The following is a 26,161-nucleotide window of genomic DNA, read 5'->3' on the forward strand; positions in this document are numbered from 1 at the left end:
CACACATGCCCATGTTAGAGTATAGGCCTGCAGCTTTAGGCCAATCCCATACCCTGAAGAGATGAGGCCACACTCGAGCATAGTTAAGAGGCCCTCTTTGCTGTGGCCTAACAGTAGCCCATGTTTTACGTTCCTGCCTCCTCCATGTCCTTGAACGTGCCTGCTTTATTGAACTAAATCAGTTCAGATGTGGTTTCCTGTCACCCCTAAAAGGTATAGTCAGACTTCTCATTTGTGGGTGGGTGGGGGTTTGCTCAGGGAGGCGCCCTGAAGGCTGCTTCCTAAAGAAGGTTCTCTTCTGGGGGCTCTTTGGAGCAGCTGCCCTTGCCTGGCCTCTCTTCCCTCCTTCCCTCCTTCCTTCCAGCCCTTAGTGAACGGCCTCTCCAGGCTTTAAGGGAAAGGCCTTCCTTTAAGGCCCCGTCTTGCCTATAGACCTCCATGATTGTGTTTTCTGCCTAATCCCCTCCCCTTCTATCCCGAATTCCATTCTAATAAACCCAACTAAAGCGAATTGTGTCAACCTCCCTCTTGTTTTATTTATCGGTGTACACACACAATGCAGATGTTAACAAGAAAACAAGGAGGGCCTTCCTGACCCTTAACCAGCTCTGTGTGGAGAGCTAGAAAGTCTCATTCTGGTGGCCATCCATGTTTGAGGGTGACTCGAATGGGTCTTGGAAGGCAGGGCTGGGAAGCAGAGGGCTTCTGGTTTAGAGTCTGGCCTGGCAAGGAGGAGCACGGGACCTCCTGGAGTGCGTGGCTCGGGTGTGTGTGTGTTCTGTTTTGCTTTGAGGCGGTGCATCAGTGGAACTCAGCGCCAGCACGTGTGGCGCTTCAGCTCATCTCCTAGCCACCCCCCACCTGTGAGCAGGAAACCCTGTTGGCGCCAACGTCACGGAGGGGGCGGGGCGAGTGTCGTTTAGGAGAATGCGTGGTGCACGCAAGAGTGGACGAAATTCGCTGGCGGTGAGGAGACGGGGACGCGCGGGGACCCGCCCGCCAACGGGCAGTGGGGGTGGATTGGGGTGGAGGAGAGGGCAGCGCTGACGAGGAGGTGGGGTGGGGTGGGGTGGAGGAGAGGGCAGCGCTGACGAGGGGGTGGGGAGGGCCCGGCTGGGGGGACCCGGGCGAGCGGGCGGGCATTAGAGAGGGCGGCGCTGAGGAGGCGCGGGCGAGCGGGCGGGCATTAGAGAGGGCGGCGCTGAGGAGGCGCGGGCGAGCAGGCGCGGGGAGGAGGAGAGGGCTCTGGCTGAGGGAACGCGAGCGGAGAACCGCCCTGGGTTTTCGCACGAGACGCGGCGACGGCCAGGCCCCTCGGTCCCCGGAGCGGAGCGGGTGGGCGCAGGGGGTAGTGCGTGCGGGTGGCGGGTGTGAGTGCGGAGAGCTTTGGCCTCTCTTTGCCGAATCCTTCCTTTAAGCCCCCCGAGATGCGCCTCGGGGACCGGCTTGCTCAGCCTCCGCTTCCGGACTGCGGGGCCTGCAGTGGCGGCGCGGGGCTGACCCTGTCCTAACGGAGCCTCCGTGGACGGTAGCTAGGGCATCCATCGGAGGCTCCTGTGGGGATCGCTGGGAGGACGCGCCGACCCAGGGACTAAAACCTTACGTGTCGTGACTTCTGTCCAGCTGAAGAATGTGCGGGCGAACATCCTGTCACTTGCCTAGAGACGCCCTCACCAGGGCCTGTGCCTATCGGGATGGCCAGGGCAGGCGGCGGCTCCCGCAGTGGCGGGACGCTGAGAAGTACTGCCCCTCGTACAACAAGAGCCCCCAGTCCAGCAGCCCGGTGCTTCTCTCCCGACTGCACTTCGAGAAGGTAAGGCTTGCATCAGCACTGGACTGGCTCCTGGCCCCGCACTCTCTGGACGCTTTTCATGTCTGCCCAGCCAAGAGGCTACAATGACCATGAGGGCAGCCATTAACGGAGTCAGGAACTAGTTGAAAATCGAACTGGGCCTGGTGGTGCTCTCCTGTAATTCCAGCGCTCAGGTGAGTTCGAGGCCAGCCTGGTCTGCAAAGTGAGTCCTGGACAGCCAAGGCTACACAGAAATCTTGTCGCAGGGGTGGGGGGGGGGGGTTGAGAAGAAGAAGAAAAGGAAAGAAAGTCGGTCTAGGCCTCGATAAGGAGCAAGTCAGTGTTCTTCAGGCTCAATTAGACGGTTTTAATGTATGCCCAATTTTATATGGACCTCATATCTGAATATTTTTATTTAAAAATTCTTTCAAGACAGTCTTACTATGTATATATCTCTGGCTGTTTTGGAACTCACTATATAGGCCAGACTGGCCTGAAATTTGCAACAAACCTTATGCCTCTGTCTCCAGACTCCTGTATTACAAGTGTGTGCATGCTGCCTAGCTTGAATTCTTTTTTTTTTTTTTTAAATAGCAGCCTTCAGATATTACTGAATTATCAGTACAACCAAATGGAGGCCAGTCAAGGCTGCACAGTAAAACTATCTCAAAAAAAGAAGTGATTAGGGAACTTGCAAAATAGTTCAATGGGCAGCAGGTGCTACCAAGCATGACAGCCTGAATTTGATCCTGGACATCTGTGTGGTAGAAGGAGAGAACCAGCTCCTGCAAGGCGTGCTCTGCATTCCATTCCCAGTCTGTGGTGTGTGTGCAAGAGACACATACACACAAATTAATGAAAAAAAAAAAACCGTGATTGGGGCTGGTGACATTACTCTGATGCACAACATAGTTCATATGCTCATAGCCTTAGGTTCAGTCCTAGCACACAAGAAATTTGTTTAAATTTAAACAATTTTTTTATATGTAGGAATGTTTTGCCTGCATGCATGTATGTGTGTGTACCAGGTGTGTGCCTCAGTGCTCTCAGAAGTTAGAGCTTCAGGTCCCCTGGAACTGAAATTACAAGAGGCCACATTGTGAGTGCTTGGAATCGAACTCCGGTCCTTTGCAAGAGCAGCGAGTACCCTTAGCTGCTGAACTGACCATGGTCCCTGTTGATCTTGGGGAGCAGGAGATGGAGCCCCTAGCACACAGACCTCCACTGGGTCATTCAAGTTTGCACATCTGTAATACAATTTGTTTAGATTGCTAAGGTTTATTAATTTGATAAGTATTTGATACTTCATTTTTCTCAAACCTGTAAATTCTAAAACAAAATTAGGAGCATTTCAGCTGTTCAACTGCCAACATATATGTATAGATAGCAATATTTGTATTTGAAACCGCTGATTTGCATACTACTTCCTCATCCACCACAATGCCACCAGCTGTTCTGTTCCGAAGTCAGACCCCATAGAGGAAAAGATGAGTAATACCGAGCAATACTTTCAGTATCTTAGCTTTTCAGCCACTTTGTAGTCATTACTCTTGTGTTTGGGGTTGGGTTGTGCAGTGACAAAAACACTCGAAGGTGACCAGTAGAATTGTAGAGCAGGATTTCTCAACCAAGACGTCACTGACATTTAAAAGGACTATATTTATTTTTATGTGTGTAGTGGTTTTGCCTGCATGAACATCTATGTGCCTTCTTCTGCCCTCCACACACACTGTATGCATGTGGCGTGACTCTGTCCCCCAACAACCTTCCCTGCGCACAGCTGCTCAGGGAGGGCCAGGCCTTCTGAGCACTCTCTGTTCATGGTGGAATGTTGAATGTTGAGGGTCCGTTCTAGAGTAGGTCTGGGGCAAGAATCTAGTGCTGCTCTTGAGTTCATGGGTGCAGCAGCTGTGTCATTTCCACAAGACAGTTTCACAGCACTCCTTCTAGTCAGTCCACCTTGTTTCTCTGTGCCTTGTTCCCTGGCAGTCTGGAACTCTCTTTGTAGCTCAGACTGGTCTTGAACTCAGAGATCTACCTGCCTTCCAAGTTACTGGGATTAAAGGTGTGTACCACTACCCAGCTTAGTCTTCCACTTTTATATTTTATATTTTGATAATCTCATACATGAACACAATGTATTGTGACCATTCTAACTTGCCCATTATTCTCAGCCACATCTGCTGCTCTTTATCCTTCTACTCTCTTCCCCCTCCAACTTTTGCATTCTCTTCCATGATGTTCCCTGTGCCTTAACAGGGATAATATGGAACCTAAAACTCTAAATGGAACTTAAAACACAGGCGGGGCAGTGATGGTGCACACCTTTAATCCCAGCACTAGGGAGGCAGAGGCAGGTGGATCTCTGTGAGTTCGAGGCCAGCCTGGTCCTACAGAGTAAGTTCCAGAACAGCCAGGGCTACACAAAGAAACCTTGTCTCAAAAACAAACAAACAAAAACCCCAAAACTTAAAATGGAATTGAACACTTTAAAAGTCATTAACTCGGTATTCTGACCAGCTGTGAGCCTCTGTGTTATTCATCGCCGTCTGCGTTCAGAAGCTTCTCTGGGAACAGCACTGGTCTCTGAGCATACATTGACACCGTGCCCATTAATCAAAAGGACTAACAGTACCCTTGGGCATATGACCTCCTTCAGGCAGTAGCCCTGGTTAGCCTAGAATTCACACACACCTGCATCAGTTTCCAGGTATTTGGACTGCAGGTGTTTTTATATCCACCATTCATTTTGTTTGTTTGTTTGAGACAGGGTCTCTCTGTGTAGCTTTGGCTGTCCTGGACTCGCTTTGTAGACCAGGCTAGCCTCGAACTCGCATCAGTCTGCCTGCTTCTGCCTCCCAAAGGCGTGCGCCACCATGCCCAGCTTTACCCACCATTCTTCATCTTTTTTTTTTTCCATCTCCATCTGCCTCCTTGATGTAATACAGAGCCCAGCTGACTTTTTCCCTCTTAACAACCTTATTTGTATATAGTAATTACGGTCTTCCTGCTGTATTTGAGCCTGTTCAATTGTATTTTTGTGTCTTGCTTAACTTTTTGTCTTAATTTATGTGTGTGCTCATGCACTTGCTTGTGTGCATGCCAGTGGGAAGAGGGCCTTAGATTCCCTGCAGCTGCAGTTATAGCTGACAGACATGGGTGCTAGGAACCTAATTCAGGTCCTCTAGAAAAGCAGTGTGTGCTCCTAACCACTGCATAATTTCCCCAGCACTTGAGTCAGTTTTTATGTAGCCCAAACTGGCCTTACATCAGCAGCAATCCTACTGCCTCAGCCTTTAGAGTGCTGGGATTGCAAGTGTGCACCACCAATCCAGGTGCTTAATCTGAACCTTCTTTCTATGGCAGGATGCAGACTCATCAGAGCGGGTAATTGTTCCCATGCGATGGGGCCTGGTCCCATCTTGGTTCAAGGAAAGTGACCCTTCCAAGTTGCAGTTCAACACTACCAACTGTCGTAGTGATACCATAATGGAGAAGCAGTCATTCAAGGTATGTAGCCTGTCTGGGGAAAAGGCACTTCTTTCTAATATTGCACACCTGAGAAATATAGTTCCAAACGATATGCCCAGGGGGTTTTGTTATTGTTGGTTTGGTTTTTCTCAAGACAGTGTTCTGTGTACCCCTGGCTGTCATGGAACTTGCTGTGTCGACCAGGCTGGCCTCAAACTCAGAGATCTGTCTGCCTCTGCTTCCGGAATACCTGGATTGCAGGTGTGTGCGGCCGCCACCACCTGGCTGAGATATTCCCAGTTGTTAATGTTGCTACGTTCCAGGCCAGCAATGCCCAAACTTATAGGTTATAACGTGGATGGCTCCCATAAGTTCATAATACTTGCTCCCAGTTGGTGGAACTGTTTCAGAAGGATTAGGAGGTGTGGCATTGTGGGAGTCACTGGGGAGTGGGCTTTGAGGGTTCAGAAGCCCATGATGCTAGCTCTCTCACTCTATCTGGTGACTGCCTCAAACTGTAATAATGTCTCAGCTTCTGCTCTAGCACCCTGCTTACTTGCCTGCTGCCATACTTCCTGCCATAATGGTCATGGACTCACCTTCTGAAACTCTAAACGCTTTCTTCAACTTGCTTTGGCCATGGTGTCTTATCACAGCAACTGAAAAGTAACTAAGACAGTGATTTAAAGCAAAACAATTGGTCCAGTGTGGTGGCACATGCCTTCAACCCAGCACTTGGGAGGCCGAGGCCAACAGATCTGTGAGCTCCAGGCCAACCTGGTGTACATAGTGAGTTCCAGACCAAGCAGAGGTATACTGTGAGACCTAAATCCCAAAATAGGGTGGAGGTAGCAGATAGCAAGTTCCCTGGGTAAAAGCCCCTGCTACCAAAGCTAGCGACCTCCATCAACTACCAGAACTTACATGATAGAAGGACAGCACCAGCTTTTCCCGCATGTTGTCTTCTGATTTCCACATGCCCACAGTGGCATGATCAGCCCCTTCCCCACCAAAAGTAAATAAAAGTAATAGAATATTTTATTTTTATTTTTTATTTTTGGCTTTTCAGGACAGGGTTTCTCTATGTAGCCTTTGCTGTCCTGGACTCACTTTGTAGCCCAGGCTGGCCTCGAACTCACAGAGATCTGCCTGCTTCTGCCTTTGCCTCCCAAGTGCTGGGATTAAAGGCGTGCGCCACCACGCCCGACTTAAAAATAATAAAATTTTAAAGACAAAAAAACCTATCTCTCGTATACTGTGGACCAATTGTGCTCAGTTTTTACTGGGAATGTTTGATGTACTTACCTGGCGAGGACAGATACCTACAGTAGTTGTACTGGTTACTTTTTTGTCAAGTTGACAGAAGCTGGGGTCAGCTGGAAAGAAGGAACCTCAGTTGAGGAAAAACTCCCATCAGGTTAGCCTGTGGGCAGGTCCGTGAGGTATTGTTTTGATCAGTGATCGGTGTGAAAGGACTCAGTTCACTGTGGGCAGTACCACCCGGAGGCAGCTGATCTGGGTTATATGGAAACAAAACAAAGCTGAGCAAGCCGCGTGAAGCATGCCAGTAAACAGCATTCCTCCAAGGCCTCTGTCTCCATCTTGTGGCTGTTGTTGAGACACGGTCTTCATGTAGCCCTGGCTGTCCTGGGACTCACTATGTCAGGCTGGCCTCAAACTCACAGAGATCCGCCTGCCTCTGCCTCCGGAGTGCTGAGATTAAAGCACCACACTGGGCTCATCTCCTTCAGTTCCTGCCTTGAGTTCCTGCTCTGACTTTCCTTCCTCCCCGGGTTTCTTTTAGCCATGTTATTTTGCTACAGCAATAGAAAGCAAACCAGGACAAACGGCTTCATCATATGTGGCTGATGCCATGGCCGGCACAGCTGGAACAGCTAGAAGTCTTTCTACATGCCCCGCATGAATGTGCCTCAGCCACGCTTCTGATGTGGCACCTCATTTAATGCAGGCTCATGATTCAGGGAGGCAGAACAGAAACTACAAAAGCCTTGTGACGTGGTCTTGTCAGTCATTCAGCACTGCTGTCGTTCAGAGCCAGCCTAATTCAGTCTGAGAAAGGATGAGATACTTTGCAGGACTCACACCCAGAATACTGGGAAGCAGGGTCCACTTGAGCAAACTGGAGACTAGCTTTGCTGGCAAACCTTTAACTGCGGAGCCCAAGACAGAGAAAAGTCCAGCTTGGTGAGCCAGTGGGTTTTTACTGGGTTTACTAAGAGGAGTGTGAGAATGGGGTCACTTACAGGAGCAGGGATGACTCAACAGTATCTTCACCACTGAAAGTCACTTCAGCACTCGAAAGCTGCCATTCCGACTCTCTCTGCAGCTGGACCAGTCCGTCTCCTTCCCTAGGAGAGCAGCTGTTTACTCCTATAAAGCTGGGAGGGGCCTTCTAGAATCTTGCAAGTTTGTACTTAGTCAGGCATGCTATGCTTCCTTCACCTCCTGAGTCTACCCTTCTCTCCTGGAGAAAACTGCTACACAACACCAGCTGCCCTGTGTACCTGTTCAGTGAGAAAGAGCTTTTTTACTTGATGTCATTTAATCTTCTCAACATCTGTTTAGTTGAGTGGTAACTTTATATATATATATATATGAAAAGTGCTATGGAGTCTGTTAGCTGGCTCAGTAGGTAAAGGCACTTGCCACTAAGCACGAGGACCAGAGTTCAATCCCTGGGGCCCACGTGGTGGAAGGAGAAAGCTGACTCCTACAAATTGTCCTTTTACCTATTATCTACAATGATGTACTGCCATACACAGAAACAAAATTTTTTGAACAATTTTTTTTTTTTTTTAATGAATGTCTAAGCTGCGTGGTGGTGGCGAATGCCTTTAATCCCAGCATTTGGGAGGCAGAGGCAAATGGATCTCTGAAGCTAGGCAGACAGATCTCTGTGAATTCAGGGCCAGCCTGATCCACACAGTTTCTGGACAGCCAGTGCTACATAGTGAGTCCCTGTGCCTTTTTTTTTTTTTTTTTTTTTTTTTTGTCTTAGGAGATTTGAGATGCAGAGAACTCCTGGGTATATAGCTCAGTGGAAGTATACTGGCCTGAAATCAGTCCTTACCCAGCACTTTAAAAAGATAAACGATAAGTCCTTGAGGGCCACACATGAGACCTGAGCGCGTGCATGTGCGCGCACACACACACACACACACGTAATATGGTTCTGAAGGTGGAACTGGGCCTTCTGCTAGGCAAGCCCTCTACCACCAAAGTACAGTGCTAAACATGAGAGTCCATGTAATGGAATCCTGTCACTATGACCACACTGTTAATTCTCTCAGGTTCCTCTGGGGAAAGGACGCCGATGTGTCGTTCTAGCAGATGGATTCTACGAGTGGCAGCGGTGTCAGGGGGGAACAAACCAGAGGCAACCATACTTCATCTATTTCCCTCAAGTCAGGACGGAGAAGGTATGAACAGTTGTGTGAACGGTATGTTTGGAAAAGAGAAAAACAAATCAAGATCATATAGCAATGTTTCTCCAAACAATAGGGTACAATATAGTGGGGACTGTGCCCACTGCTGTATAATCGAGGGTGTGTTAAGTATCCACCACTGTTAATACAACAGAATTGCCGAATGCCACATTTCTCAGAACTATCTCATCATTAAGTTAATACATGTCTGTAATTTATTTTTGAGATTATAATTGCAACATGTCTTCCCTTCTTCCATACTCTCCCACATACTCCCTCATGTTCATTGGCCACTTTTTTATTTTTATTATTTATTTGTTTGTTTGTTTGTTTGTTTGTTTTTTCTGAGACAGAGTTTCTCTGTGTAGTCCTGGCTGTCCTGGACTCTCTTTGTAGACCAGGCTGGCCTCGAACACACAGCGATCCGCCTGCCTCTGCCTCCCTAGTACTGGGACTAAAGGCATCCCAGCTGGCCTCTTTTTCATTGATATTGCATACATAAATGTGTACACACACACACACACTCCTAAGCATAACCTGCTCAGCCCATAGAATATAACTTGGGTGTATGTTTTAAGTGCTAAGCACCTGACAGTGGACGCCAGTTGGGGTGCTGTGCCCTGGGGATGATGATTTCTCCCCCTCCCAGTATCCGTCAGTTGCTGTAGTGTTTGTGTAGGGTTGAGGCCTTGTGGACTTTCCCCCATGTACTTTGGCATGTGTGTTGATGTCCTTGTTCAGTCCATGTTTGGGCAGTCATGTTGGTGAGACGATGGGGTTAGCTTCTGACACGATTAGGAGACACAGTCTCACGGCAACTCGCGATCCTCTGGCTCTTACATAATCTTCCCATCCTCTCTTCTGCAGTGTTCTCTGAGCCTCAGGTGTGGGATTGTTTTGCAGATGCGCCCATAAGATTGTTTTCCACGATGCCTCATTTTGGTTGGTTATGGTTTTCTGTAACGGTCTCTGTTGGAAAAACAAGTTTCTTTGATGAGGGTGAAGACTGCACTTACCTGTGGTGTGAGGGCACATGCCTAGATTGTTGTTAGGGGTTACACTGGTTTAGTAAGTAGTGGTTGCACATCCTCCTCCCACACCTGTGCCTTCACTAGCCCTGAGTAGTTAGCTTAGTAATTAGTAGGTGTCCAGCACCAGGCATGGCTTTCCTCTTGCTGAGGGGGTTTAAGTCCAATTAAAGAGCTATTGATTACCACCAAGGTCTGTGTGCCACTGCTGCAGCCTTAGGGTTACCATGCCATGCTGGTCATGGGTGTGGTAGACTACTGGTTGCCTCCCTCCTTTGGAAGCTTGCACAGTGCCTTTTTTTTCCCCATAAAAGCTATCCCTAAAGGAATAGACATTTACCCAGGGATCTTCCGTCCTTGTTTCTGAAATGCATGGTGTATTCAGCAAGCAAACACACCAAACAGGTCATATCTCATTTTATCAGGCAAATTTATTTTAGTTTTGAACAGTTATTTTGTTTAAAACCACTGTTTCCACCTTGTGGTTGGAATGATGCTACTGTGAACACTCACATGCCAGGAGGGCTTTGTGTGGATATATATTTAGTACAGTTTCTAATTCACATGGTAATTCTCTGTATTTAATATTTCCTTCATTGAACTCTCATTGTAAAACCCATAAATGGCTCACATCTTAGCATTAGAAAGTTGAAAATAGGGATGGAGAGCTATTTCAGCAGTTAAGAGCACTGGCTGCTCTTCTATCGGACCTGGGTTCAATTCCCAACATCCTCATGGCAACTCACACCTGTCTGTAATTCCAGTTCCAGAGGATCTGACACTATCACAGACATACATGCAGGCAAAACATCAATGCACATGAAATAATAAGTTTGAAATTTTAGGGAGAAGAGTAGGTAGGCAAGGGTGTTCAGTCACTCATTGATCTTTTTTTTTGTTTTGTTTTGTTTTTTCTTCTTGATATAGAGATTTAACTATTTTCTCCCTAGATATTTAGCCAGACATTTTACTTTTTTGTTTGTTTGTTTTGTTTTGTTTTGTTTTTTTGTTTGTTTGTTTTTTGTTTTTTTGAGACAGGGTTTCTCTGTGTAGCCTTGACTGTCCTGGACTCACTTTGTAGACCAGGCTGGCCTCGAACTCACAGTGATCCACCTGCCTCTGCCTCCCGAGTGCTGGGATTAAAGGCGTGTGCCACCACGCCTGGCCTTAGCCAGACATTTTAAAACAAATTGAACTGAATACTTCACTTTCTTTCCTTTAATTATTTTCTCCTGCCATCAGCCTTACTATTTTCCTTTCTTCTTTGTTTGGATTTTTTTTGGGGGGGGCGGTGAGTTTTGAGACAGGGTTTCTTTGTGTAGCCCTGGCTGTTCTGGATTTGCTTTGTAGACCAAGCTGGCCTCGAACTCAGAGATCCGCCTGTCTCAAAAAAAGAAAAAAGAAAGGGAAAAAAGGCCATAGTCTGCCGCTTCATTGACCTTTTGCCATGAAGCCTCTTGGCATTGATGAAAATGGGTCAGATAGGATCAAAATAGAGTGGGCTGAATGGCTTCAAAACAGCTGAGCTACTGTCGGGTCTGAAGCAGCCTGCTCTTTCCAGTCAGGCGGGGACGATGCTGCAGACACCCCTGAAAGCAAGGAAAAGGACTGGGACAACTGGAGGCTGCTGACAATGGCAGGGATCTTTGACTGCTGGGAGCCCCCAGGGGGAGAGCGCCTGTATTCCTACAGCGTCATCACTGTGGAGTCCTGCAGAGGGTTGAGTGACATCCACAACAGGCAAGTCACTGCTTTTTCCTGGGGAGAGTGTGCTCTGATTTTAGAGAGTAAGAAACTAACGTGAGCCGGGCGTGGTGGCGCACGCCTGTAATCCCAGCACTCGGGAGGCAGAGGCAGGCGGATCGCTGTGAGTTCAAGGCCAGCCTGGTCTACAAAGTGAGTCCAGGATGGCCAAGGCTACACAGAGAAACCCTGTCTCGAAAAACCAAAAAAAGAAAAATAAAAAAGAAACTAACGTGCAAGTTATAATCATTTTTCCCAAAACATTACCAACATGCTTGCAGAGTTATGCAGTGAAAACCGCCGGAAGCGATTTGGGTTTCTGAGACCTTAACATATTTTTAGGGACAGTGGTATAGCTCATGATTGAATATGTACTTAGCATGACCGTGGACTTAGTAGGCCAGGGATGTGTCATTGAGATTTACCCCCAGCTCACTGGCTCAGTGTGTAAGACCTCTTGCTGCTCTTCTAAGGGACCCAGGTTTGATTTTTAGGCAGCCTACAGTTGTCTATAATTTTAATTCCTGGGGATCCACTTCCTCCGGCATCTACGAACACCTGCAGCCACACGCACATTCACACATGCAGACACACACATCTACACATAATTACAGGTGATAAAAACAAACCTTAACAAATCAATGTACCTTATTTTTTTAATTTTAAAGCATTTGCCTGTTAATATAAGTGTTTATACATTTGGCTTTAGAATCAGTTGTGACAATCAATCAGTAAAATGTGAGCCTGGGTTATAAAACTGGAAGCTAACATCCTGGTTTGCTTCCTGTTGCTGTGATAAACACCATGACCAACGGAAACTTCAGGAGGAAAGGGTTTCATCCCAATCTTAGTCCATCATGAAGGGAAGTCAGGCCAGGAACTCAAGCAGAAACCTGGAGTCGGCGGAAGCCATAGAGGCATGCTGCTTACTGGTGTGCTAGGTACTTTTCTTACCCAGCCCAGGACCGCCTGCTCGGGTAGGACCACCCACAGAGGCCTAGGCTCTCCCACCCACCAGTAGTCAAGACAGTGCCCCACAGACATGCCTACAGGCCAGTCTGACTCAGGCATTTTCTCAATTTGCCCTCCAGGTTCCCCAAAGGCTCTAGCTTATAGCAGCTTGACAAAAAACTAACCAGCACAGGGTAAATAAGATTAAGAAGTGCCAGTGCCAGTTGTGGTGGCACAGGCCCATGAACCTAGAACTGGGAGTCAGAGGCGGGAAGCTCACACAGTAAGACCAGCTAGTACTGCATAGCAAGAGCCTATCTCAGACAGGACAGCTATCAGTGGAGCAAATTGAACATTTGATCAAATGAATGGTCAGCTTCATTTACCTCCTGTGTTGCTGCTAGACTTCCTTGAGTGCCATATTCATCTGCATTTGTGGCTTTTTCCCCCTTCAAAAAGCCTTGGGAAATGTAGCTGTATTTGAAACCACAAAACCAATCAATACTAGAGCAAAAGGAGCCAATGTTGTGGTATTGAAGGTTGTTATGTTAAATAAGTAAATTGTACTTTATGTTTGAGAAAAATTTCAAATTTTTTGTCTTTTCAAGACAAGGTTTCTCTGTGTGGCCATGGCTACCCTGTAACTCATTCTGTAGGCCAGGTTGGCCTCAAAAATCTCTGGTCTGCTCAGACAATGTTAACAAATATTTTGAAATGTGCAGTGTACTATTCTCATGAAGAATTCACATATCAGATTTACCCAATGTTTTAGCCAAGCATGGTAGCACATGCCTTTAATTCCAGCCCTCAGGAAGGCAGAGGCAGGTGGATCACTGTGAGTTGGAGGCTAGCCTGGTCTACAAAGTGAGTCTAGGACACCCAAGGCTACACAGAGAAACCCTGTCTTGAAAAACCAGGCGGAGGGGGGGCGGGAGAATCACATCCTAATCTGAAAGTAGGAGGCAGAGAGAGCGTGTGTGAATGTTTTGCCTGCATGTGTGCCTGTGCACTACATAGGCATGCTGAGGTCAAGGGAGGGTCAAATCCTCTGGGACTGGAGCCACTGTGGGTGCTAGGAAGAAGGCCTGGGTCCTCAGCAAAGTCAACAACCAATAATCAAAGTGTCCAGTCCCCACCCTGTGTTTCTTTCTTTTTAGCAGGATGAGGTGGGGAGGGGCCAGGGAGGAAGTTGAAATAAGGTCTCTACCTGGTCCTGGCTGTCCTACAGCTCACCGTGTAGACCAGACTGACCAGGCTCACAGAGATCCGCCTGCCTCTGCCTTCTGAGTGCTCGGGATTAAAGGTGTGTACCACCACCATGCCACTTCCCACCCAGTGTTTCTTACAGATGAGATTTTGCATAAGCAAATGTAAAACTTACTGATACATAAGAAGCACTGGAAACAGATTTGCAATTTTATTTTTATTTATTTTTTATAATTTTGGGTTTTATTGAGACAGGGTTTCTCTGTGTAGCCTTAGCTGTCCTGGAATCGCTTTGAATACCAAGGCTCGCCTTGAACTCATGATCTGCCTGTCTCTGCCTCCCCAAGTGCTGGGATTACATGCGTGTATCACCATACAGGCTTATAATTTATTTTTAATTTGTATATTCACTTTACATCCCTATCATAGCCTTCTCCTTCCTCTCCTACCAGTCCCTCCCTCCTACCCTCTTCTCCCCTTCCCCATCCCCTCCCCTTGTCCTCAGAAAAGGGGAGTCTTCCCCCCCCCCCCAACCCACCTCAGCACATCAAATTGCATCAGGACTGATCTCATCCTTGGCCATTGAGGCTAGGCAAGGCAGCCCCATTAGGACAAAGTGATTGAAAGCAGGCGACAGAGTCCATGTCATAGACAGCGCCTGCTTAACTTACTGTGGACCCACATGAAGATCAAACTGCCCATCAGTTATGTATGTGTAGGGGGCCTAGGTAGATTTGCAATCCTAATACAAGAACAAAGTTGAGCCTGATAGCTCAGGCCTGTCATTCCTGTTACTAGCAAAGTGAAGTCGGAGGATCTTGAATTCAAGTCTAGCTTAGGCAACTTAACAAACCTTGCCTTAGAAAAAGGGGCCAGGTGCTGGTGGTACACACTTTTAATTCTAGGACTCTGGAGGCAGAAGCAGGCATATCTCTGAGTTCAAGGCCACCCTGGTCTACCAAGCAAGTTTCTAGGATGGCCAGGGCTACACAGAGAAACCCTATCTCAAAGAATTAAAAAGAAAGAAAAGTGAAAAGAGAAGTTGGGACTGTAGCTCAGTGGGAGACTACTTGCTTAGCATGCATAAAGCCCTAGGGTTTTGTTTTGTTTTTAAGATTTATTTATTATTATGTATACAGTGCTCACCTACAGGCCAGAAGAGGGCATTAGATCACATTATAGATGGTTGTGAGCCATCATGTGGTTGCTGGGAATTGAACTGAGGATCTCTGGAAGAGCAGACAGGGCTCTTAACCTCTGAGTCATCTCTCCAGCCCCAAGCCATAGGTTTAATACCTAGTACTGCAAAAATAAATTTAAAGATGAGTTAGTTGTGGCACGTGCCAGTAAGATATGCTGAAGAGGCAAAGGCAGGAGGGTCAGGAGTTTGAAGCCAACCAAGGCTGTATCTTTGGGCCTGCAAGATGGCTCAGTGGGGAAAGATATTTGCCACCAACCCTAATCTGTTCCCTGGCCAGGATGCCTGCCATACTAGATGGAGAAGAGGCCGTCTCCAAATGGCTTGACTTTGGTGAGGTCGCCACTCAGGAAGCTCTGAAGTTAATCCACCCCATAGACAATATCACCTTCCACCCAGTTTCTCCAGTGGTGAACAACTCCCGAAACAACAGTCCTGAGTGTCTGGTTCCTGCTGACTTGGTGATTAAGAAGGTAGGAAGTGTGACTACCTGTTGTTCAGAATATGCCCTTGCGTTGTCCAAACTTTGTTTTTGTTTTTGTTTTTTGTTTTTTGAGACAGGGTTTCTCTGTGTATTCTTGGCTGTCCTGGACTCACTTTGTAGACCAGGCTGGCCTTGAACTCACAGCGATCCACCTGCCTCTGCCTCCCGAGTGCTGGGATTAAGGGTATGCATGACCACCGCCCGCCTGCATTGTCCGAACTTTAATGTTTATTCATTTGACTTCATGTGATTTGAATTTTAGACAGGTTTTCACTATTATAGCACTGGTTTTGTAGACCAAGCTGGCCTCAAACTGTCAGAGATCCTTCTGCCTCAGCCTACTACTTATTGTTGGTATTTATTGAAGGCATGCACCACCGTGCCTGGCTTTTATTTTTCTAAGTTTTCTTTTTAAGATTTATTTTTATTTATGTGTATAAAATTGGGTTTGTACACATGAATGCAATGGCTGCAGAGTCCAGAAAAGGTCACCTGATCTCCAGGAGCTGGAGTTGCAGGCAGTTGTAAGTTGCCCAATATGGATGCTAAGAAATGAACCTGGCCTTTTGGAAGAGCAGCAAAGTGCTCATAACTGCTCAGTCATCTCTCTAGCACCCACAGTTAGAATTTTTTTGTTTTGAGACAGCGTTTCACTGTGTAGTCCTGGCTGGACTAGAGCATGCTGGGTAGACTAGGTGTCTGCAAACTGCAGAGGTCTGTTACAGTTATTTTTATAAAACTGTGTTTGCTTCTTAGTTTCTCTCTTATCCTGGCTATCACACACATAATTGAGACTCCATTAATTTTTTGTTTTTAAGCTTTACAACGCAATAACCGAGCAGTTATTACTCTATTCTTAACCATCTAAGCTAATCTGTCTTCCTCTTTGGCAAAATCCCGGAGATATTTGCACTTTGTCTCTTTCCCTGCTCCAGCTAATCTTCCTCCTCTTTCCTGGACCTCTACCTGAGGACTTTCTTCCTCCTCTAACGCCTCCTCCTCTGGCTTGCGGGAAGTCTAACCCAATTGCTCACCGATTGGCTGTAAGCTGCTTTATTGACATATCAGGGGACAGTTGGGGAGCTGTGTTTACACAACATTGAGACAGGAGATTCTCAGAACAAGGAATGCAACCAGATATTGGGGTATGGAAATCAGCACTTGAATTACACAATAACCTTATGCCTACAGAGATCTGCCTGCCTCTGCCTCCTAAGTGCTGGAGTTAAAGGTGTGCACCACCATGTCTGAGCAGAATTTTAGTTCATTTTAAACTACCCAGAGCTCTCATGCTCTTTGGAAGATAAGCAGAACAGTGATGTTTAGGCCCTACTGTAACAACCCCTGACAGAAAACTCTTTACAAGAAACTGCTGGGGCTAGAGTATAGTTCAGTGATGGAGTCCTTTTTTGTCTACCATGTTAAAAGGCCCTGGGTTCTGGACAGTTATATGCTGGACCCTGTTCAAATATATAGAGTAAGTATTCAGGGCAAAAATTTGGCTTTCTATGTCATTAAGAATCTCCTTGATGAGTCCAGGACCCAGTATACAGGGTAAATGTAAGAAAGGAATTTTTTTTTTTTTTTTTTTTTTTTTTTGTTGTTGTTGTTGTTGTTGTTGTTGTTGTTGTTGGTTTTTCGAGACAGGGTTTCTCTGTGTAGCTTTGGCCATCCTGGACTCACTTTGTAGACCAGGCTGGCCTCGAACTCACAGCAATCTGCCTGCCTCTGCCTCCCGAGTGCTGGGATTAAAGGCGTGCGCCACCACGCCCAGCAAGAAAGGAATTTTAAATGTTTCCAGCTATGATTTTTTCTTAATGTTTGTGTGTGTGTTCAAGTGTACATGTATATGTGTAGAGGCCAGAGAATGACTTCAGATACCATCTTCAGAAACACTGAGTCCACTGGCCTGGAGCTCACCAGTTAAGATAGAATAACTAGCCAGAGAGCCTTAAGGAGCCTCTGTCTGCATCCCCAGCTCTGGGCGACATGTGTGTGCCACCATGCCCAGCATATTTATGCAGATGCTAGGGATTGAACACTGGTCCTCACACTCGCAAAGCAAGTGCTTTACAGTCTCTCCGCCTCCCAGCCATGGCTTTCATGGACTGTTTGATTTCACAGCTACAAGGTGGAGGCGCTCCAGGCCTCACTCTCCCCCAGAGTATCTGAGAGCATTCTCGCAGGGCTCTGTAACTTCTCAGCATTCAGCAAGGGTCCAGATGCCGTGTTTTGAAGGAACAGGAATGGGCAATGCCTGCAGTGGGAAGGGAAGTTCCACATGAGAAAGCTGGCCCGCTGACAGCGAGCAGCAGCTCTCTGTGGCGTGGGGGAGCAGGAGCAGCATGGTGCCATGCTCACAGTACAGGACTCAGAGGACGGAGGCCCAGCTGACCTGCATCTCTGCTTAAAGGTTCTTATTTGCCTTGCTGATGGTCACTGTCATTGCTTCTCTTGTATCTAACGTCTCTGAAGTACTTTGCAATCCTAACACGGAATTCTTTTTCTCTTTAAAAAAAAAAAAAATTAGTTTTGATTTTGGTTTCTGAGACAGGGTTTCTCTGTGTAGCCTTGGCTGTCCTGGATTTGCCTTGTAGACCCGGCTGACCTCAAACTGACAATGATCTGCCTGCCTCTGCCTCCCGAGTGCTGGGATTAAAGGCATGCGCCACCACCGCCCGGCAATAACATTTTAATTATAGAGTGAGCTCTGCAGGTAAAAATACTTGCTGTCAAGGCTGACAACCTGAGTTGTGTCTCCAGAACCCAAACATGATTTTCTCAGTCTACTCCTGCAAATTATCCTTTGGTCTCCATATGCAGTGTCATGTGCATACCCACACATGTGTACATATATAACGTAAGAAATTTTAAATACAGTTTGGCAGTGGTGGAGCCTGCCTTTAATCCCAGCACTTGGGAGGCAGAGGCAAGCAATCTCTGAGTTCTGAGGCCAGCCTGGTCTACAGAGTGATTCCAGGACAGCCAGGTCTACACAGAAAACCCTGTCTCGATAAACAAAAAATAAAAATAAATAAAATTAAAAATAAATATAATTATATAATTCACCTTGGACTAGATAGCTACTTTTTTGCTTTGTTTGTTTTTCCAGGCAAGGTTTCTCTTTTGTGGTTCTGGCTATCCTAGAGCCAGATCTATAGACAAGGCTGGCCTCGAACTCAGGGATCCTCCTCAGTGCTGAGATTAAAGGAGTGCGCCACTACTGTCCAGCTATAATAATCTTTTTCTATCATGGTTTATACTCTGTGCTGTTTGCTCGTAGAGAACCTCTCATTTCAGGCAGCAGAGGGAGCAGTAACAGGACATACTGAGCAGGGGAACCATGGAGCCTGACTGTGACGGCAGCCTCACTTCCCGGCCTCCCATACCCAGCCAAGGCACTTCGTTCCCTGCATGTTTGGAAGACTTTGCAGCGCCAGACTGACCTCTGCGCTTTCAGTGCTTCTCCCCTACCCTGGGAGCACTCACCCCTCTTTCACTTGCACCCATAGTAGCACTGTGCAGGCAGAGATTGGGGGTGGGAGAGTGCGTGCTTCTTCACTTTGGTCTTTCCTCTCAAGACCAAGTGTGGATGCTGTGACATTTTTTCTCTCATAGGAGCCCAAGACAAGTGGCAGTAGTCAAAGGATGATGCAGTGGTTGGCTACAAAGTCACCCAAAAAGGAAGTCCCTGAACCACCCAAAAAGGAAGAATCCGGTTTACCCCAGTGGACCAGCCAGTTTCTACAAAAGAGCCCACTGCCTGCTAAGAGAGGTGCCGCCGGCAGCCTCCTGGATCGATGGCTGAAGCAGGAGAAGGACGGTGAGCCCATGGCCAAGCGGCCCAACAGCTAGTGACCGGACCCCTCCATCCCAGGCCACCGCCTGATACAGCAAATTACTCTTGTCACCAGCTGACTGGATTTGTGTTCGTTTACTTGGGAAGGTGGTGGCACAGTGTCAGCTGTGGGCCTAGGAGAACATGGCTGCTGTGGGACAGCCTAAGAAGATGGCTGGCTGCCGTGGTCAGCCCTGTGGGCCCAGCTAGCCGTCCTGGCTCGGCTGGTAGTCTCGCCTCCCTGCTGGATGCTTTCCTGTTCCTGGTTGTCTTCTCAATCTCTGGCTTCTCTTTTAGAATTAAGTTCTCAAAATATATTTTGTTCTAAATAAATGACGTTTGATAAGCTGGCAAGAGTTCTGGTTCTTACCCAGTTTTCCTGGTATTTAAAGAATGGTTTTTACCACAAAGGAGTGGGCCGCTGGGCCTTCTGAGGGGAAATCCATCAGTCAGCTTAGTGGCAGCCCTTGGTCAGCCTTTCACTTCACTCTTTAATACTTCAGAGTCTAAAGTCAACCTGCCATACTCAACTGATTTGGGGAAGAGTTGGGTACAGAGGCCTTCCGGATGCTGCCCTTAGCACAGGCAGTGAAGGATCTAGTGAGGAGCCCACTCCCTGTGCATATTCCCAGCCAGTAGTGCAGCGCAGGAGTCTAGCAGCAGGAGGTGGACAAGTGGCTCCCACCTACCGCAGCCTGAGAGTCGCTTTGCTCTGGGGGGCCCCTTGCCATTTGTCACCAAATCACTTAATGTCTGTGATGTTTCCCTTCTCAAGTAAATTCCCTGAACGCAGGGACTTTTCTACTCTTTTCTCCTGTTAACTAAAGGTTAGAGTATTTGACCTGATGCTGTTCGTTTAACCGTGTTGGTCCAATTTTAATATAATTGCTGCCAAGAGAGCGCAGGTGCACATATTCAGTGCCTGTGAGCGCTCCTTGTGTGCCTGCAGAGCAGCTCACCTTATAAAGCACGAGGTACAGGTACCTGGGAAGAGTACACCTGCCAAAAGGGGTGGTGTCTCTGCAAAGCCCTAGAGAAGTGAGACTAAGGCAGTTGGCAGGGAGAGCTCACCGAAGGACCTCTCAGATATACATCCGGACAAAAAAACCAGAGCTCACTTTGCTCTTTCAGAGGCAGACGCTGGCCTCCGGCCTTATGCAAATAAGGAATCGGGGTTTCCACCAATCCCGCACCGATCCTGTGATGTGTGAGCGCTCCAGTGGGGCCACCCAGTTCAGGCGGGTCCTTGCGGGGCGGAGCCAGGTGCGTGCAGGCCCCTCCACCCGGGCCTTCCCAGGCTGCCTCCCTCCCCCCTACCCCCACCCCCAGCTTTCCCCTTGAGCTAGTGCGCGGGAAGTCGTGGGTTGACCCTAGGGATCAGAGTCCAGGCACCCTGTGCTGCCGCTGTTGCCTGTGGTGTAGGGAGTGGTCTCATTTCAATGAGGTTTTTGCTTTGTTTTAAATTCAGGTAACTTACTAGAACATTCACTGAATTACATATTGTCGTATTTGCATCATGTACTGAATTGCCTTTGTTTTTATTACTGTCTCCCGTCCTACTTATGGTGAAATACCTTTACATTTTAACCTTTACGCAGCAGCGTATGAGTAACTTGATTCAAGCAGCACTTTCATCCAAATAGCATGCTATCCTGTCCTGTTGGTACCCACTGTAATCCTAGCACAAGGGAGGATGTTGGCAGAAGGATCAGGAATTCAAGACCAGCCTATATAAGAGCCTACGTTTTTATATATTATGAGAACATAGTTTTATTACCTGTACAATTTGTAAGCACTTGTACCTCAGGCATCACATTTTTAACTTTTTGAGCCATTAGTTTTATTGGGCATTGCTAATTGCTCACCAAATTTTCACTTATTGCAGAGGACTGTGACCTGTTTTTCCTGTCTTCTTACCACTGTTTGATCCTGTTGAACTGTGGAGGATCCTTTCATATATAAACACACACACACACACACACACACACACACACACACACACACACACACACACTCACGCACGCACACACACGGGAAGTCGGAGGAAAACTGTGGAGTCAGCCGGTTCCCTCCTTCCAAGGCTGGAGTCCAGGTTGTAAGGTTTGTGCTGCACACTCTTTACCCACTGAGCCATCTCAACAGCTGGGAACATCTGTTGTTTGTTTTTTCAAAAAAGAGAAGAAAAAAAGGCCTGATTGATCCAGTTGCAGGTGTGTAAACCAGACAGTAGCCAAGAGCTTCTGCCTATAGAGTGTTCTTTTGCCCTTCCTTCTTTCCCGTGACTTTTCCAGCTGTAGACAAGAAATCACAGATGGAGGCCCTTTTACTAGTTACCTAACGCAAAAGACTAAAGACAAGAAACATGTGAGTGTTTAGTCAGCAAGTGCTGTAACTGCTCAGAGCTCCACACCCATCCCTTTAATTCTCAGATTTTACAAAGAGAACCTAGGCCTGTTTGGATATGGCCTGCATTGTCTGTAGCCGACTGCAGCACTGGGAGACCAGCTGCAATATGCCCTGCCTTCATTAAAACCACCAAAACCAGTACTGAGAGCCAGTGGGGGGCAGGGAAGCAAAGGCTTTGTCCTTTGTTTTTAGCTAAACCTCACACCAAGCAGGGCAGACTGGTCTGCCAGTCCAGCTGTGGTATGGGGGACCGTGACAGGCATCCACTGGCGCAGGTGGGCCTCAGGAGGGTGTGTCTGGCTGGGCCCCATGCTGGCCTCCCAGATTGTGCCCAACACCCCAGCAGCAACCAGGGCGTGACACTCAGCCTTAGGGGGTTCCTTGGGGGAAGCAGACTGCACAGAACATCTCTAAAACCGAGCCCGCAGCCAAGGAGTCACAAGCTGTTGGCAGCCGCAGACCCAAGCTATGGTCTTTCAGAAATTTCTTATACAAAAGTATGACAGATCATGTTTTGTTTCCTCGGCCATCACTGTTATAAAGAACACCGTGGATGTGTGAATAACTAACATTAAGCTTTGCTCTTGTTTTGTTATGCTTTTGAGACACAGCTTAAGTGGCCTTGGCTGTCCTGACACTCCATGTAGACCAAACTGGCCTGGAACAACTCACAGGGACCGGCTTCCCTCTGAGGCGTGGGGGCCACCACACACAGCTGCTTTCCTCCCAACAGCGCTGGCACTGAGTTCTAGACCCCGCCAAAGGCTCACTTGAGGTTAGGGGGATTCCTCTCTCCCCTTTGGCTTGCACAGCCTTTCTGGGCTCGGAGGATGGAGCAAGGGATGGAAATGCTGGGACCTCATTCCCTGGGAAGAGCAACTTGGCCTGCGTGCTCGAAAAGCCTTTGCCCTCTCAGGATTCAGTTAGACCCTGGAAACCACAGCAGAGGGCGGGCATGTACTCACAACCTGGGTCAGCACCCAAGGACAGCAGGTGCCAGCCCTGGAGACTCAGGACCTACCTTCACAGTGACATGCCTCCCATGGAGATGCCTGAGGGACGGCCTCTTGCAGCCAGCAGAAAGGTGAGGCATGCTGCAGGCTCTGTGGAGAATTCTCAGCAGGTCTGTTTGGAGGGATAACCGGTTATAAAGGTAGTGGGCCTGTGGCTGAAGTAATCAGGAAACCGGTGTCTGGAATCATAAATACAGGTGACTCTCAGGTCCTTAGGAGCACTCTGGAAGGAGAAAGCGTCACTGCAGGACAAATAAGACCGTACCCTGAGCTGGTGACTCCTCCAAGACATCACCACAGGGACTTCTACTTTTCATTTGGAAATTATGCGCGCATATGCGAGTGTCCGTGCATGTGTGTATGGAGACATACCACAGTGAGCTTGTGAAAGAGGGCAGCCCCAGGGAGCTGCTTCACTTCTCCCAAGATACAGGCCCTGCGTATGGAGCTTAGGTCATCCTGCCTTGCAGCAAGTACTTCCACCTGCTACGCCATCTTTTTATTTTTATTATTATTATTTCCGAGACAGGGTTTCTCTGTGTAGCCTTGGCTGTTCTGGACTCACTTTGTAGACTAGGCTGGCCTTGAACTCACAGCGATCCACCTGGCTCTGCCTCCCAAGTGCTGGGACTAAAGGCGTGTGCCACCACGCCCCGCCCTGCTAAACCATCTTACTGGCCTAATTTTTGTCTTTTGGTGAAGCCAGAAGAGAAAAATCAGATCAGGCTGAGAGACCTAAGAGTTTGAAAACTGCAGCAGGGCAGTGGTGACACATACTTTTAATCCCAGCACTCAGGAGGCAGAGGCAGGCGGATCGCTGTGAGTTCTAGGCCAGCCTGGTCTACAGGGTGAGTCCAGGACAGCCAGGACTACACAAAGAAACCCTGTCTTGGGGGAGGGAGGGAAAAGGAAAAGAAAAGAAAGTTTGAGAAATGAAAGACACTGTCAGTTCACACAATATATTTAGCTCATAGTGTTTTAGTTTTGCTTTTTGTTAATTTGTATGGATGTTTTGCTTGCAAATATGTCTGTATCATGTGCATGCCTGGGGCCTGCGGAGGCCAGAGGAAAGCAGTAGATTTCCTGAAACTGGAGCTGCAGGTGGTTGCCAACTCCATCAGAAAGTCTTTTTAAATGGTGGTAAAATGCTCATAAAATTTGCCGTTTGTCCTACTTTGATTTCTGCTGCTGTGATAAATATCATAGCCAGCTGGGCAGTGGTGGTGCACGCCTTTAATCCCAGCACTCGGGAGGCAGAGGCAGGAGGATCACTATGAGTTCGAGGCCAGCCTGGTCTACAAAGCGAGTCCAGGACAGCCAAGGCTACACAGAGAGACTCTATCTTGAAAAAACAAACAAAACAAAACAGATATCCTCACCAAAAGCACCTTGGAGACGGCTTATTTGGTTTCACTTCCACACCACAGCCCATCATTGAGGAAGCAGGAAACTAACGGCAGGAACTGAGGCAGAGACTATGGCGGAACACTGCTTGATAGCTCACTCCCTGTGGCTTGCCCAGTGTCCTGGCTAGTTTTATGTCAGCTGGACACAAGCTAGAGTCATCAGAGAGGAGAGAACCTCAAGTGAGAAAATGCTTGCATAAGCTTGGGTTGTAGGCAGGCTTGTGCATTTTCTTAGTGACTGACTGACTATGGGAGGGCCTAGGCCATCGGGGGTGGTGCTCCCCCTGGGCTGGTGATACTAGATGTAAGCCCCTCAAGGCCCTCAAGGGACCAGGCCCTGTCCCCAAAATACTCTGGGTCCATTCCCAGCCCCTTGAGGCAGGAGAATGGCCAAGCCCCACCCCCAAACACCCACACATCAGGCCTCAAAATCCCACCAATCCTTGAGCTTGCCCCAAGATGAGGCCATATAATCCCTCCAATTCTAGGCCACCGTGGAAAGCTCTCCACCCCCCCCCCCCCCCCCCACCACTCAGTCCCCAGGAAACCCTATATAAAGCCTACCTCCTGCTATGATGCCTCTCACCCCAGCAGAGGCAGCCACACCTCCTGTATTTTTCCCTCCTAAATAATAAGCCTCTTGTGTGAAGTTCATTGTTCAGTGGGACTTTGGTATTCCTTGGCTCCTGACTGCCAGGATGCTTTCCCTCCTCTTAGCTATAACACATTAGTGCCATGGCCTGGGCAGGCTCCACTGGCACTCACACTCCCCGTCGAGGTCCAAGCTGCACTAGACCCTACTTGTCATCTCCAGTCAAGCACAGTAGATTCTTCACCTCTGGCCCACTGATCACGTGGTACCCCATCCACAAGCAACACTTGGGTTGAGTTTCCCCTTTAGTTAGGGTAAACGCTTCCCTTAGTCTGAAGACCTGACCGTTGAGCATCTAACACCCCTCTGGTACTCTTGGAGGTAGAAGTACCCCCAGCTGTGGCCCTCTTCACGGACCCCATCCCTTCATCTGTGGAGCTGCAATCCTGCAGGGTTTTCTGTTTCTTTTTAGGCCCAGCGGGACTATTGCGCTCCTTCCCAGTGTCTTTCACCTTCCCTTCAGAGCCGCCCGTGATCCCACAGCTCCTCTAGGTCCCCATGGCCTTTGCAACCCCGTCCCCAGCCCTTTCCTGTGGATGAGACCCCCTCCCCTCCTGGAGCTTGGTTTTTGTCCTTTCCTTGGGACCTCCTCACATCTGGCCTTCACAGATACCAAGTCTCTGCTCTGATTCAGCCAGGCTAAACCCCTGGCCCCTGTGGAGTGCAGTAATGATCCACTGAAAGGTTTGTGTTTCCTTTGGTCCTTCCTGAGTCCTGAAGATGCTCTCTCAATTACAGGCTGCAGTGACATTTTTCCTCCCTGCCCTCTCTCTCATCCACACCCTTGCATTTCCCCTTGGGATGCCTCTTAGAAAACCTCTAGCTCCTACACCTGCCACCCACCCTTGGTACCCCTTAGATAAGCAGTCCAAATGGACGTTAGTGGCGCTTAGACCCCAATATACTCCAGACCTTTACAACAGCTGTGAGTACTCAAGCCTTCCCACCGTGTGAATGTCCTGTCTTTTAAGTCAGGGTTGGTAGATCTGTAAGTTGGTTGCATAGGGGGAGCCCAGGAGCCCCGCTGCAGAGTACACACACCTTTGTTCTCAGCTTACTGGACTCGCTTAGATAGGCATTCAGGTGGCTTTTAGGTACGCCGCCGAACAAGCATGCCTGGGGCTAGAGGAGGGAGCCAGACTCCAGCTCCAGAGCCAGCTTTTAATTGAAGTGGGACAACAACCTTAACACCACTCATACCAAAAAGACACCTGAGTCCTGTGAAACTGAAACCAGTCATTTTCTCCAAGCTCAACATAGTGGCACACGCCTTTAATCCCAACACTTGGGAGGCAGAGGCAGGTGGGTCTCTTGTGAGTTTGAGGGCATCATGGTCTACAAATCGAGTCCAGGATGGCCAGGACTACACAGAGAAACCGTCTCAAAAAACAAAACAAAAATACAAAAATAAATAAATAAATAAATAAAGGTTTTTCCCAAAATCCCTGTCCCATATCAGGCAAAGAAAGGAGAGGAAACCAAAATAAAGGAAGAAACAGACTGTACTCAAATAGGGACTGTTTTTAT

At 48.0% G+C, this 26,161-nt stretch overlaps 1 protein-coding gene across 1 annotated transcript; it reads left to right on the forward strand.

The window, feature by feature from the left end:
- Positions 1-1,535: 1,535 nt before the first annotated feature.
- Positions 1,536-19,500, forward strand: Hmces (5-hydroxymethylcytosine binding, ES cell specific). Its single transcript, XM_051154870.1, has 6 exons — positions 1,536-1,813; positions 5,159-5,302; positions 8,575-8,703; positions 11,299-11,477; positions 15,116-15,308; positions 18,938-19,500. Exons 1-6 carry the CDS (start codon positions 1,631-1,633, stop codon positions 19,172-19,174), a joined length of 1,065 nt encoding a protein of 354 aa, XP_051010827.1. The 5' UTR covers positions 1,536-1,630; the 3' UTR covers positions 19,175-19,500.
- The last annotated feature ends 6,661 nt before the right edge of the window (positions 19,501-26,161 follow it).

Source organism: Acomys russatus, chromosome 13 (genome assembly GCF_903995435.1).
Source record: "Acomys russatus chromosome 13, mAcoRus1.1, whole genome shotgun sequence".
NCBI classification, from domain to species: Eukaryota; Metazoa; Chordata; class Mammalia; order Rodentia; family Muridae; genus Acomys; species Acomys russatus.